Source organism: Pungitius pungitius, chromosome 13 (assembly GCF_949316345.1).
Source record: "Pungitius pungitius chromosome 13, fPunPun2.1, whole genome shotgun sequence".
Lineage (NCBI taxonomy): Eukaryota > Metazoa > Chordata > Actinopteri > Perciformes > Gasterosteidae > Pungitius > Pungitius pungitius.
In genome coordinates this window covers 15,494,929-15,509,446 of record NC_084912.1, presented here as the reverse complement: position 1 = coordinate 15,509,446, position 14,518 = coordinate 15,494,929, and the positions used below count along the sequence as shown (strand labels likewise).

At 43.0% G+C, this 14,518-nt stretch overlaps 1 protein-coding gene across 1 annotated transcript; it reads right to left on the bottom strand.

The window, feature by feature from the left end:
• Positions 1-18: 18 nt before the first annotated feature.
• Positions 19-9,953, bottom strand: pik3ap1 (phosphoinositide-3-kinase adaptor protein 1). Its single transcript, XM_037466484.2, has 17 exons — positions 9,744-9,953; positions 8,513-8,941; positions 7,919-8,166; positions 7,500-7,641; positions 7,253-7,395; positions 6,724-6,856; positions 6,273-6,469; positions 5,994-6,171; positions 5,854-5,916; positions 5,521-5,778; positions 5,370-5,420; positions 4,905-5,098; positions 4,751-4,823; positions 4,399-4,557; positions 3,733-3,803; positions 2,530-2,627; positions 19-622 (listed from the first exon to the last, which is right to left on the bottom strand). The coding sequence occupies exons 1-17, from the start codon at positions 9,772-9,774 to the stop codon at positions 505-507; spliced, it is 2,586 nt and encodes an 861-aa protein (XP_037322381.1). The 5' UTR covers positions 9,775-9,953; the 3' UTR covers positions 19-504.
• Positions 9,954-14,518: the final 4,565 nt, after the last annotated feature.

The following is a 14,518-nucleotide window of genomic DNA, read 5'->3' as shown; positions in this document are numbered from 1 at the left end:
AAATTGAAAATATATATTTCCATATTTAATGAAGAAATTCCGAATATGTAAAAAGAATGATGTACAACCAAACTGATTTCTATATTGTCCATGTATGAACTCTACAATTTAAGAAAAATCTCCAAATATATCATTAAAAAGTTCTTTAAGAAGCATAAGGGAGACATCATTTGAGGTAAAATAATACACTATAATGTTAAAACAACAGCAGTTAAGTAATAGCATAATAGTAAAAAGGGATATTATTTTTATCTCATGGCTCAGTTAACAGGACACCCTGTATCTTACAGACTCACTCCCCCCATGCCACAAACAAAAACATTGAACAATTCAGGGAACTCAATGATACCGATTCACAAAAATGAATGAATTAAACATGTCATTAACACAATATTCATACTATTAAATCCTGATGTTGGTTTACAGAAGAAACACTGTCTGCCTGACTTCAACAAATAATGATCACTTTAGAAACTAAACCCAACTCAAGTAGACACGTGTCAATCAGCGCAGGCGTCGAGGTATGGGGGGGGCTGAGTTTGTTTGTCTCTGGTTTGGTCTTTGAGGAAGTGCTCGAGTCGGGCAGGATATGTAGCGCTCATGCAACATCTTCTCAGGCATCCTACGGGAAACAAACGGCGTTGTAAGTAACTTCTCTAACTCAGGGTTAGAAAATCATAGGATTATTTACCAGTTGAACACATCCAATTAGGTCCCCATGACCTTTGAAGTATACACCATAATGAGTTCATCATTATGCCTCCTTGTCCAAATAGATATTTGTAATAATTGTGAATTCAGGCGTCTCGGAAGACCGTATTCAAAAGGACGCCAGTGACAGATGTACATTACAGATGGACTGGACCAAAAACAGACAGAAAGCATGATGCCTCCAGCCACGGCTATTGCAAAAGGGGAGGCATAGTGAAAAGGTTGTGATGTTTTCTTTTGCCTGTTAAGGCTGATCATATAACAGTTGAAGCAGAAAAACATACACAAAACATAAGAAATGCAGATAGACTCCAGCCTTAATTCACGTTACCAGAAGAGAACCAACGTCTCTACAATCAAACTTTGTTTGACTAATACCAATACAATAAATTAATGTACAATATAAATTCCAATGTATATTTTATTAGTTTGGTCTTCATAGCTAACATGACAAATGTCAAAAGTTACGCTGCTAAGCTAGTTAGCTTTAGCAGGCGTTTAACTGGAGGGCATTTTTTGTCATCACATGATGTAGCTGTCATTCGGTTGTGTAGTATGTGGAGTAACAAATTGAGTTGATGTAAATTAACGCTACGCTACGGCCGACGGGAAGGTTAAAGAGGAACCAACGCGGCTCGGACCGAAGTCCGATTTTTTAGCTTAAGAAATTGGATGTGTGGCTAAAGACGGAAATAAGTGATTGTCACGCTCAATGCGTGACACTGGACAGCCCTGCATTAATTACAGTTCAGTAACTTTGGTTTCTGTTTTCAGGTTTTGTAGAAAATGAACATCTGAACACCTTTAGCACAGATACTATACATTTAAATAGCATTACAACTGTCTAAAAGTCCTTTTTAGGTTGCGAAAATTAAATGCACTCGGGGGAATTTTCCATGGTGTACAGCAGGGGTTTCACTTTCAGTTCTCATTATTATCCTTTTTACATTTTATTTACCTTACAACATTACTTAATTATGTGGTGATAGGCTTACTCATTGTACACAAATTCAGTTCAGTATATAAAAACTACATTATAATTCAATCAATGTTTGGAACGAGTGACAAACTACTTGTGTATAAAGGTTTGTACCTGTTTTGTTGCAGTCCACATATGTTTATCACACTTTTTAAAGAGATACTAACACCTCTATCATTTCAGAATGCACTTTTTGCAAGGAAAGCTATCGGAATTCCATTATATATCACAGTTAAACCACTTTGAGTTTCATGCTATGTGATCATGAGCTTTCACTTTCAAATGGTGCCAGTGTGCTATGCCTCTCTGTGTAAATAATTATAACTTTTCACAACATGAACATTAATAACAAAAGCTTCCTCCCAAATACACAGCTGTGAATCAATAGTCGCAGAGCGTTTCCTCCTCATAACTTATTATACAGGCTTCCTGCACATTCTTGTGTTCATGTTTGTCTCTCGTCTGTTTCCTTTACACCTCCACGCTTTACACTCTCACACCTCTGGCGGAATCGCAGTACCCAGCACGCAGCGAAAGCTAGTTACCTCCATATTGCATTCACTCTTCACAAATAAATAAAGTGGTGTTTTGAAGAGTATTCTAAAATATCTGTTGTAATAATCCAAAATCCCATCAGCCGAGGGAACCGGGTAGATGTTAATGTTAAAATGAAAGGCCTACAAACACGTCATCCCTGCAGCACTCGACTTGGCACTGACACATTGCAGTGTAATTGTTTGTTACATGGTTGTGTTTTATATACAGTTGTATCAAAGTGCATTGTTCGATACAACTGCATTGAGCCATCAGTAAGCTCAACCACTAGTCTTCAGACTGACCTTTCAGGGAGCCTTGGAGGAATTCTGGGTAAAGAAGTGAGGGGTGCAGCATCAGACAGCCGCGGAGGACGTGGCGGAGGAGCGTTTTCCATTGTGTCCTTTTGAAAAAAGAAATACGCATTTTAACAAGTCCGAATTTTTCACACAACACTTTAAAGCAGAAACCGTTGGACCATTAATCAACTACTACTATTTTTCAAGCAGAAATGCCGAGCACTCTGTAGTTCTGACTTCTCAGAAGATTTGTTGCATTAACATTCTTGACATTTATTCGTATTATAGTTTTGTATTGCCCTCATGAATGCAGCTGATGACTGACAGGAAATGGGTGGTGGAGAGGGGATGTCACATTTAGCAAAGGGACACAAATTTCCGTTTTCATTCTAGTTACTAAGAACTTATTTTTATTTACCTTAGCTTTCTACATGAGCACACATTCACTGAAATTTCCACCATGGAGCACCAGCTACTACTTTCAATAGCTTCTTATGTGTTTTTTTTTTTAATGTAAATCAGTTGGCATCTGTCCTGTCTGGATATTTTATGATGTGTGTCAACATATCATTTGTTTTAGCTAAAGACACATTTCATAATTTTGGACTAAAAGAGTAGACAACAAAAAGTTTTATATTCTATAGGTTGTGTAACACAGAACTGCAAATCTTTGGGTATTACTACTAAAATATCCCTTTGAACATGTTAATGACATGTTGATAACAGTATGAAATGTTTGTTGGTTACAGACCCCACAAAAGAGACTTTTACGATATGAGTCAGGATTAAAAATACAGCGTGAAATGTAAAAAAAAAACTCCCAGTTCTGATTAAACGGGGGATTTCTGAGAAACAACCGAGCTGTGCGTGCCAAACTCAAAGGATTTCACACGACATAAGTATTCAGGTCTCACAGAGCGATTCATTCAATAACTTTAATAACTATAAGCGCATGTGCACTTTGTGAGTAGTTTTAGGGAGCGAGTACCAAGTGACTAAATAACTAAAATGAAGATCAGACTTTTTGTGTACTTCCATGTTGCAGTTCTGTCATGTCATGTACAGCGTCAAAAGAGAAAGTGAAGTTTGGTTTGACTGGTGCAGCAGTAAAAGCCGTTCATGAAGCAGTGTCACACTTTCTGATGTCACAGGAGCGGTGTCTTTTTTCCAAGTGCACCGAACCTGCTCTTAAGGTCGATTCATGCTCACCTCAAAGTCCGGCTCTGTCCCGCTGCTGTAGCTGAAGGTGCTGTGAGTGCTGAGTCTGTTGCTCTCAGTACCTGATGTAACGGACAACGAAAAAGCTTTTGTATATACAAAGAAAACACGTGATTTGGAGTTTCAACGACATCTGTGCTTGTGGTGCAAAATGCCGTGCGACCAAATGTGGATAGAAATACCTGCTTGAGTCTCACAATAAAGACGTTACAGTTCTGCAACATGTCTGCAGGCAGAAGCATGAGCAACTGGAGCAAGATTAAAAAGAGAACAGGCCGACTCTGATATAACTTTTTTGAGGGGGTTCTGCCCCCGATGTGGGCTCATGAACTTCCTGTTAGTTGTAACCGATGTTAGGAGCTGAGAACCGATACTTTGGTCCTCATCGTTAGTTCTGACCACGAACACACACACAAAGCCAAACACTCAGCCTTAGAATACAGGACCCAGTGTTGCAGTGTCGAGCCACTGAAAAACTGTTCTTCAAAACGTTACTGAACAAATACCAATGAATTGTATCAAAGGATGAATTATTCCATACAAGATCAAGGCCCTTCTGATGAGTGCCACATGCATCCAGTCACTGAGGTGATTTTGTTCACTGTGTTTAGTTACATTTCTGTCCACCAGTCAACAAAAGCGAGGATTGGGACTCACTGGATGTGCTGGACGTGCTGCCCGTCTTCCAGCTGCTTCGCTGGATACTCTGAGGCACCGGGGGAGGAGGAGCTGCCATTCTGGGCGCCGGGTCGTACACTGAACACTCTAGCACATTGGGGCCCCAATTCCTCTGCAGCGGAGCACTTATCTCAAAATCTAAGAGGCGAGAGACCACATCAAACAAAACCTGTATAGTGTGCCCGGATATCATAATACGAATGAATCATTTCATAAATGTAAACCGTACTAACAGTCACTTCAACATGAAAGTTAGTTTGTCTGCTCCAATGAAGCCATTTGATTCATAACGAATGACGGAAATATTCAAAATGTAGTCAAATTGTTCTACCAAGCTCCTTTCCTGTCTTCTCCCTCTCTTTGTGGCGTCTGGTGATGCTATCGCGCAACTTCTTCAGATTTTCCTGAGGGGCAAAAACAAAACATCACACATGTTAGACCACCGATCGGCCCCGGAGCGAAATAAGTGCGGATATTTGATCTACCTGCTGATAGCGAATGGAGCTGGATCGCCGGTCGTTGTCCAACTGCCAGGCCTTGAACTCTTGGACGGCCTCATCCACGGTAATTTCCCCCACCTTCACTCTCTCCTGCAGCGATATGAGCTGCCTCTGCCCAGGTGTCTTCATGCCAGCGTAGGGGTCATAAAGAGGAGAGGGGGGGGCCGCCTCAAGCTGAACTGAGTGCAAAAGGATATTGTGAAATGCTCCGCTTTGCGTTATTTCATCCCTCACTAGCTGCACAGCGAACACAAGACGCAAACGTTTGTCTCCATTGTCTGATGAGGCGATGATGCAACAAAACTAGCAGAAATGTTGCTTGTTGGGGCTTGGGGGATTTCGGAGTACTACGTTACAACAACAACAACAACAACAACGACAGAATATTGGCCTTGAGCTTGGTATGCAACCAGAAAGATTGTAATCAATTTTACAGAAAAATGTCATTACCTGGAGGGTATTCCATTTCCAACGTTTTACTCTGGGCTTTATCTGAAAATACTGTCAGAAATAATAGGTTATATGGTTCTGCATGGAGAGCAATTTGATATAAGCTGGTGGAATGTTGGGGGTGGAAATAAAAAGAGAGACATCTCGATACCTCTGGAGATGTAGGTCTGAGGGCTTTCAAGGTCCGCCATGGATTCAGGCCTGGGGATGGGGGCCGGTGGGCGGTTCACGATTCCAAGGTTGAAGCTGTCGTTTTCATCCACAGTATCATAGATATCCTCTGGGGAGAGGTTGTATATGTCCTCCTCTACTTCAATTTCTCTAAAGTCATCAGGGATTCCCTTTTCTTCCTCCTCCTCAGTCCTAAGGCGGTCGTTGTGGTCCTGTTGTACGCTGGCATGCGGTTTTGCTGAAGGACACAATATATTATAAACACACTACACTATAAATGTTGGTATTTAAGGTCAATGTTTTAAATGTGTACCTTGGAAGAACTTCTTGAGCATAGCTACCTCTGGGTCCTCGTCTACTCCCCTCATCACCTCATCTGAAAGAAATGTTAAACCATAAGTTTTGTACAGTCATCCTTGTTAGTTTCAATAAATCAAATTGTGTTCATCTTACACAGGTCCTCTGCATATGTTGGATCAATCACCAGCATCGACTCATAAACGTCCTCCGGGCCGCCCGAGTACTTCATCATGATATCTTGAGACGCACTTTCCATGGACTCATACACCTCCACACATTCCTCTTTGTCGATGGAGTCTTCAATGTGAGACTTGAGCATAGCTGCCGTGTCCTAGATGTTGCAACACGAGAGACACTCACAGAGTGAACTGAAGAACCCCCCCACACATCGCTTGATGCTACTTAGAAAAATGCCTTCGTCGCTGGACGTACAAGAAACTCCTCCATGAACTGGCTGAGATCAGAGAAGCCGCTGTTCTCTGCCAGATTGTTTGGGAAGGCTCCAGACTTGTTCATCACGCTGTAAGCCTGCAGAGCCCCGGGACACTGCTGGAGAATGGTGGTCAGCTTCTTCAGGCCGTACTTAGCAGCAAAGTGGAGCAGCGTGGGAAGCTCCTCATTGCGCTTATCTGAAGGACAAAACGCAATCGGATGAAACCGGGCTCTATATATTTAATAATATGTGGCTCCTTTAATATGCTTTTCAATTGTGATGGCTCCAAATGAACAGGCATGCAGGAAGACATGGATCAGATTTGCCTCCAGGTATTCGCTCCTCATAGATCTGCAAAACCAGCACATCTGCCCCAACCTTCGGGAAAATATTTGGAAAATGCCCTCAAATAAAAAAGCTTTGGCAACCAAGAGCAAGAAATGTACTCACTTGACGCCATATTGTCTTTCTCAATCTGTCTGATTCCAAACAGCTGAAGACCAGCTGCAGGCATCGTGGCTTTCAAAGAGTCAGTTAGCATATCGTCCAGTGATTCTGTTGTATTGGATGTCAAGTTGAAGGCCTGAAAGGACAGAATTACCCACATGACATTAACATCAGCTAAATGTCCGTCAATGGGCCTCATTCACCTTCTTATTTTTGTTTGCATCCACAAATCTGTAGCAGTTCTGTTATGCTTCTTTGCTCCCGTCTGTTCAAAAGCAATTTTTTTATCTAACAGCATATTGAGTTTCCTTTGTTCAAGTTTTTTTGACCTTGTCTAAACTTCACATTTGCTGCACTTCTTCTTCCCCCGTCGACCTTTAATTAAGGGCATCTCTCCGATTCTTGGGCATGTGCCAGAGTATTTGCATAGTGCACAACAGCTGACCCACTTATGTGTTTGGAGTCGTTATCAATGTTAATGACATTAACCTCCAAATGAGAAAGCACAAACAATGCTGCATGAGGCCCTCACCTGGCAGATGAAATTAATCGGATCAACAGCACCTTCGAGACACCGGCTGACCTCCCCCATGTAGGTGTAATAAGTGACAGGCCTCAAGCTGACGCAATACTGCTCACAGGACATGGTGAGTGATATCACCCCAGCAGGCATGTCTGGTGGGTGGGAACAGGAAATACAATCATTTCAGATTGAAGTTTTCAAAATGAACACAAAGAAAAAACGTCTCACGGATAAATGACTTTATGGTAACACTTACCAGGTGCAGTAACACTTATAGTGTATTCATTCTCCAAAGTGCCTGGGACTGTTTCGGATATATTTTCCAATAAAAACTCCACCTTGAGTTCCGACCCATCATCTATTTTATCCGTGAAAATGATAAAAAGTTTCTCCCGTTCCTTAACAAAAAAGGGAAAAAAGGTTCCATTTAGCTTCTTAGTGGATACTTTCTACAAGAACATTTCTTATTCATCCCTACAACTCAACGGATGCCACCACGAACCCTAAACAGCAGTAACACAGTCTAAATACCTCATATCTCTGCACATCGTCGTCTATCTCACTCACACTAATGCAGCTAAGTAGGATCAGAGTGGACCAAGACACACTTGGCGTTGCCATGGAAGCGGCCCTGATCCGTACTAATGTTCTATAAGTAATCATTTCACATCCTACCCCGCACAGCACTCGGTTTGGCTGAACGGTGAGGCACGTGACGCGCACGGCTTCACTGAGTTCCTCGCTCGTGGAGATCTCCGTGCTCGCTGGTTCTTCGTCCTCCCGGAGAACTTCTTGTTCCTCCTCCTCCTCCTCCGACGGCGCTCCCCCCGTTTCATCAGGGGCGGGACTCTCCGGGGCCGCGGTAGCGTGCAGCTCCGGCGCGGCTACAGCTCGCCTCTTATGTTCGGCCTCCGCTCGCCTGTCTTTTGAACACAAAAACAAATGAGTGGAAAATACCTGTATGTATTTACTCTAATTAGACCTCTCTTTTCCGGCTACATCCCTCCTTAACCAGGACATTGTTTTCCCGAAAGGCGCCATGACGATGACGAGTACTTCATGTTCCATTCCAGTTTAGTAGAGCAAAGCTTTTCAAACTTTACCACATCAACCATTCAATATATAAGTGAGACGACATGTTGTGTTTCTGTGGGTTGGGGTGAACCAGTTATAGAATACAGTTGTTGTAACAACAGCCACAGAAGTGGGACAGCTTTAAAGGCAGGAAAACAAAACGAAAAGTGAAATGTTTTTTTTTTTTTTGCGTACTGTCAGAGATGGACTCCAAAATGGTGGAGATGTAGAGAGCGGGCTCGTCCTCGGGGTAGAGTTTCCTCCAGCTGGGCCAGTCCTCGAGGTACTCGGTCGGCACGTTGTCCTCCAGCACGCCGCACAGCAGCACCACCACTCTCTGCGGGGGCTGGAGGAGGCCCAGCAGCGCTCCCTCCGCCCCGGGGTCACACAGCATGCTCAGCACGGTGGCGCTGAGGAGCAGCACGATGCACTCGCAGCTCCAGAAACGTTCAAAGTCAGGTCCGTAGAGCTGATGGTCCAGGTCCACCGCGTAGAGCAAAATGGACTTCTTGCGGAACTTTCTGGAGGACTTCAAGATCTGCTGCAGGTAGGTCGCCCATTCCTGCGCCTCGGCCGCGTGCAGAATCAGCAGCTCAGCGGCCGAAGGTGATTGGGATTTGAGGCCTGCAAGGAAGGAACACAGAGCGATCAGTGTGCACAGTGAGTGCATTCAAACCCACCGAGGCATCCCAACCGGCGAGTATTCATCATTAGTTCCTTAAATGCCGCTGCTCATGCCATGTCACCACGTGAAATGAATCACAATCCTGTAATCAGCACAAACATTAATGAAATGCAATCTAATGACGCGCCGCCCGCCGCGTTATGTGTGGGCCCTTCACGTCCCAACAGATAACAGTTCGCCGTGGAAACGCTCCACAACATCGCAGCTGTCCTGGTGTGAGACGTCAAGGTGAATGCGGTCGGCGAGTGAATGTCCGGTTTGTTGGAACGCGCCAGCGCCGAGGCCGCCAGGAGTTGTGCAAACATTGCTCTGTGTCAACACTGGTCACAGTAATTTAGTTTGACTCATTACAGTGTTTAATCAGGTCAAGTTCACCTCTGTACACGCTAACTGGGACAGAAAGCCAACATGAATGTATCCCCTTGTTCATAGTGTCCACCGAGGACAGGGCAGAGAGGCTGCTCTTAATGGACCGGTAACGTGGCTCGAGTTAAGACATGTGGGAAATTCTAAAATAACCTTTATATTCATATAACCATACAGGAAGGCTGAGATGCGTGCTTCCTCTTTTTTTCTACGAGCCCAGAGAAGAGAAGTCAATAAGGGTTCAGTTAAATAAAACTACATATGAATAGATAAAAGGTTCTTAAAAACGAATCCACATTGAGCAAAATGAAGACATTATCAACGACGGAAACAAACTAACAAACGGTTCCACTGTAGATGATGTGTCGTATTTACCTGATCTAACACTTCTGTCGGGTTCGTCCATCGTCGCAAAGCCTCAAAAGTGCACAGAATCATCCCACACAAGGCATCATTGGGCCCAATATGTCCTTTTGGTTACAGAAGTTCACTAAAGCTGCCGTCCTCTTCAACTGGAACTGCTTTAGCTTTCACCAGCTGCACTGGAGCCCTTTGCTGTATTAATAGCAACACTCAGTTTCCTCATTTTGGTGACTCTCCCCCACTTCCTGAAACTGTTAAAGAAGTGAGAAAATGCAACACACTAGTACCCCGTCATTCAGCACGTTTTGCCATTGATTTTATTCTTTATTTGTAGATTGTGGCTTGTTTGGGTAAAAAAAAATGACAGAATAAAAAAAAGAACCATTAAGCTAATACTGAGTTCAGGCACAAACCTTGACATACAGATAAATATAAAGCCTGCGTATTCTTTAATGCAGGCAACACTTTCTCAGACACACAACACACACAAGGATCCATAGTTCACCTGTTGCGTCGGCCACACGCTCCTTCCGTTTTTTTTAACTTCCTTAACAATCAATGATGCAGACTACATCTTAAATAGATCAAATGTGCGTCTCAAAACTCTAAATCGCTCCCTTGGTAGGCGTGCTGCTATAAAAGTTCATGTTATACTTAATAAAGCAATAAAACTGACTCTTAACTTGCAGAGTCACTCACATATACACACATATAAAATGCATGTTGCACACATGAACAGAAGCACACACTATGTACAGTGGCAGTCCAAAGTTTGGACACACCTTCTCATTCAATGTTTTTCTTTAATTTAATTGTTTTCTACATTGTAGATTAATATTGAAGACATCAAGTCTATGAAGGAAAACATATGGAATTATGTGATAAACAAAAAATGCTTGATTTGAGACATTTTGCATTAATGACAAAACAGTCTTGGCATTCTTTCAATTAGTGGTCACCTGTAATGGTTTTCCACCAGTTTCTTTTCACAGTTTTGATGTCTTCAATATTAATCTACGTAGAAATAATTAAAAAATGAAGAAAAAACCATTGACTGACAGTGTGTGTCCAGACTTTGGACTGATGATGCAGATAAATGAATCATCTGCGTCAATGCTAGGACGGACTTGGTGTCTCATAATTACCAAGAATTTCTCCATTAAGTGACTGATTGCAACACAGCACCACGCCGCTGTGACCACTAGGGGGCAGCAGTGAACCACCTGCAAGCCAACAGACCGCCTCCATCATCGGGCAGCGTGAGCGAAAGGAAGCCCCTCAAAGATGTGGTAATACTCTGTAACAGTAATATCCCAACATACTTATTATTACCAACACCCCCCATGCATCAACAGAATGAGACTGTTTGGACATCCGCTGGCCAGAATGAGGCATAGAGACGTTCCATGGGAATGTGGACACAGCCTGTCTTGCTTTGGAGAGATGGACCATTAAAGGCAAAGGCCTGAATAAGTCTCCGTTTTGGAGTATTTATACACAATTTGGGGATTTTGCTTCTTTTCAGAACCAAACAAACACAGGTGATCATTGGATGCTGAACTGCTTGCAGCACCTTAACCAGCTTCCTTCCCACTAATAGGTGGGATACCAAACCATCACGTCTCCTGGAGAATTACTTAATTCGTTGAAGGCGAGAAATTGTTCTTTCAATTATTTTTTTTATCAGTGTCTTAAATGACATTCATAAAATCCCAAGACAAAGGTTTTATCGACTTCTCTGAGCGTTATCTCCTTTTTCCAATAATGCAATTAGGTTTGTTTCTGCTTTGACCTCGTTCTCCGACGTAGACCTTTTAATGTCCCTCTCCAGCTTCAGAAGCTGCCTGTGAAGAACAGGGTGATCCATGACCCGCCTTTAAGTACAATTTCCTGTAGAAACCCCCCCCCCCCCTAATTTCTTCTAACTCTGCCATTAGCTACCATAAGCATGACCGGCCCGTTACCTTTTGTTTGAGCTCCCTTGAAACCACCGTCTATTAGGTGGCTCAAATGAAATCTCTGCAGCCTGAGTTTAATAAGGGAATATTTTCTCTGCTATGTTTTAACCTTGTTATCCAATATCCTGTCTTTTTAGTCAGCGTGTGTTTCCAGCAAAGAGCGACTCTGCCTGAGAGCGTGTGTCTGTTCACAAAAGAGACCTGAGATTGCAGCACAAAGGGTCAGGCACGGAGTAAACGCGTGGTGATAATCTGCTATGCTGGCACTGGATTAGCAGCGATACCTACATTAACAGCTATTTTTTTATCTCCTGTGTTATGTCCTCAATTGCTATTTCCAAGTCTTCTTCTATTATGTTCATGGAGTAAATGATATTTCCATTCAGAGTAACATAGACCATGAAGCAAATTATACTTTAGGGCGGGGCTACTTTGGGATTGACAGGTTGCTACCATTTCCTTTTACAATTTGATCCAGCGTTTGGCTGTCAGTGTGACACCACGGTGACCACATCCACTTCTCAAGTGCATTCTGGGATGTTGGTCGGACCGCTTAATATGAGGTTCAATACGAGGCTGCTCAACTGTGCTTGGCAAATCTTTGTAAAAATTACACTTTTACACGATAATTTAAACCGGGGCAGGAATAATTGTACAAGTTGTGTCGGTTAACTCGTTGTTACTCGTAAGAAAAACCCCTGCTGCAGCTGAGAGGCACACAAGTACTGCGATGGGTGGGAGAAAACTGATTGGTGCCAGTTTTCAGAAAGGAATTTGATTTCAACGAGGTACACACATTGGGGCCCCTGGGTGGGAAATTCCCAAAAGGTAATTTTTGAGAAGCAAAATAAGTGTGGCCTTATTCAGACCTGTATTTTTCAGACTTTGGAACACTTTCATGAGCTCATGAAATTAGCTCCTCACAGCGCCCACAATGACAGAAGTTACTAAGCACTCGCAGGCAGGAGGCTGTGACCGGGGGGTGGGGGTGGGGGGGTACTGTACTTCGTATATTGCCGACACAACGGTCATGTTACCGTCTTCTTTTCTGTACCCCCCCTTCCCGGGAAAGCTCTACCTGGTATTTTTGAAGCGGAGGAAGCTGGAGACAAAGCGCAGTCCGAGGACACGGAGTGCAATCTTGAAATGGAAAACTGAAATGGGGAAAAGGGTCCCGAGCTGAAATGTTATTTGGACGATGGCCTGCATACGAAAGGAACTGTGTTCGGTTTCTCATTGAGAGTCACCAGCAGGGCTCATTGTGATAAGAAAATAAGTCTAATGTTACCTGATCTGGTATAATGTGGACCAATTACCACTCCATTGCACTTCATTACAGGACTGTAAAAGGGCCGGGGGTCAGTGCTTGAGATGGAGTGGCACAGGAAAACTGAGTAGTCATTGATAATATGATAAAAACTGACAGTGAGAGGCCCCTCTGACAAATTATTGAAATTTACAGTTGATAGGGAAACACTATAACCTCATTTGGTAAGCAGCTGGCGAGCAACACAATGGCAGGCTTATGGAGAGAAGGAAATCCTAAACTATCACAGAATAGTTTTGGACTCACTGCTCATTGGCATCTGGCTCCGAGTGTGTCTCCATTCAGTTTTCAGAAATAGCCCAAACTTCCTCAGTGGATTGAGTTTTTCCTCTTGAACGGGTACAGGCCCATTATAGGTTGCAACAATAATATGCTGGAAAAAAACAGAGGAGAAAAGTCCGTCCCAACGGCGTTATCTTCATTCTCAGTGTCTCGCGGCGATGGAACAGAAGGGGTGCGTGTGCGTGTGCGTATGCTAAGGAAATCTAAAATCTCATGGTCTCCGCAGACCACTCGGCTCCTGGAGAGACCTACGGCAGCCATTTGTTTGCCTCCGTTAAAGTGGCTCCATTGGAGGCCCCTTGAATAAATAAATCAAATAAAGTACCGTCAGACATACATTTCCAATCCATCAAGGTAATCAGATTCTGTTTACCTGAATGGGAACTATTCTAAAATGTTATTAAAAACTTAAATGGAGTTTAGGTGTGGAATAACCAGGCACAGAAAATGATGAGCAAACAGCCGGATAAGATTCCAATTACTATTAAACAAGCATCGCATTGACTAGTAAAGAGGAAAATAGCTTTGACATTTTCCTCCGCTGCAGCTTCCTCCTCACGGGCTTTGTGGCGGTGAATTCAATTCATGGGGATTTTAGACGCAAGGCAGTCAGTTCCCCCTGAAACACCGCTTACAGGTCCATTTTCACTTCCTCCACGTATATATGAATTAAATATCCCATGTATGTAGAGATCATAAAATAAGATTGAAAATATTTGATCATGCAGGGAAAACTAAGCAGACATGAGTTTAAAAATGTTCCTTTGCGGCACTCCGTCGTTTTGCCTGAACTCTTTAACATCATTAACTCTACGAGGCCATGAAGTCATTACCTCCAACTGACGCAAACATAATTCATGAATCATTTAGAGGCCCAGTTAAGTTTATCATCACGTATCTAAATAGGCAATATATTGAATTCATGCCCCATTGATCAAAAGTGTTGTGGGACAACTTATCGAGGGTCCATCTTTAACGACTATTTAAAGATCATTGCGCTTTCATCCGCAGCCTCCGCTCGCCATGATAAGGCAGTCAATTTGGATGTCAGCTGTGGCTACAGTAATCACACTGTCCACTAGATAAGTGTGACTTTATTTATTTATATTGAGCGCCGTGCGTGTCTAGCTGAAGATAATAGTTTCATTTTCCAGAGAAAGTTTGCCAGCTAACCTCATTGCGGAGTAAATGGGAGAGATTGCTGCTTCATTAGCATTCAT

Coding starts and splice junctions, on each gene's coding strand:
- pik3ap1 (XM_037466484.2), bottom strand. CDS start 9,774: ATGGACGAACCCGACAGAAGTGTTAGATCAG. Junction 6,857..7,252: donor CGATTAATTTCATCTGCCAG/GTGAGGGCCTCA, acceptor CTGTCCTTTCAG/GCCTTCAACTTGACATCCAA. Junction 6,470..6,723: donor GAAAGACAATATGGCGTCAA/GTGAGTACATTT, acceptor TTTGTCCTTCAG/ATAAGCGCAATGAGGAGCTT.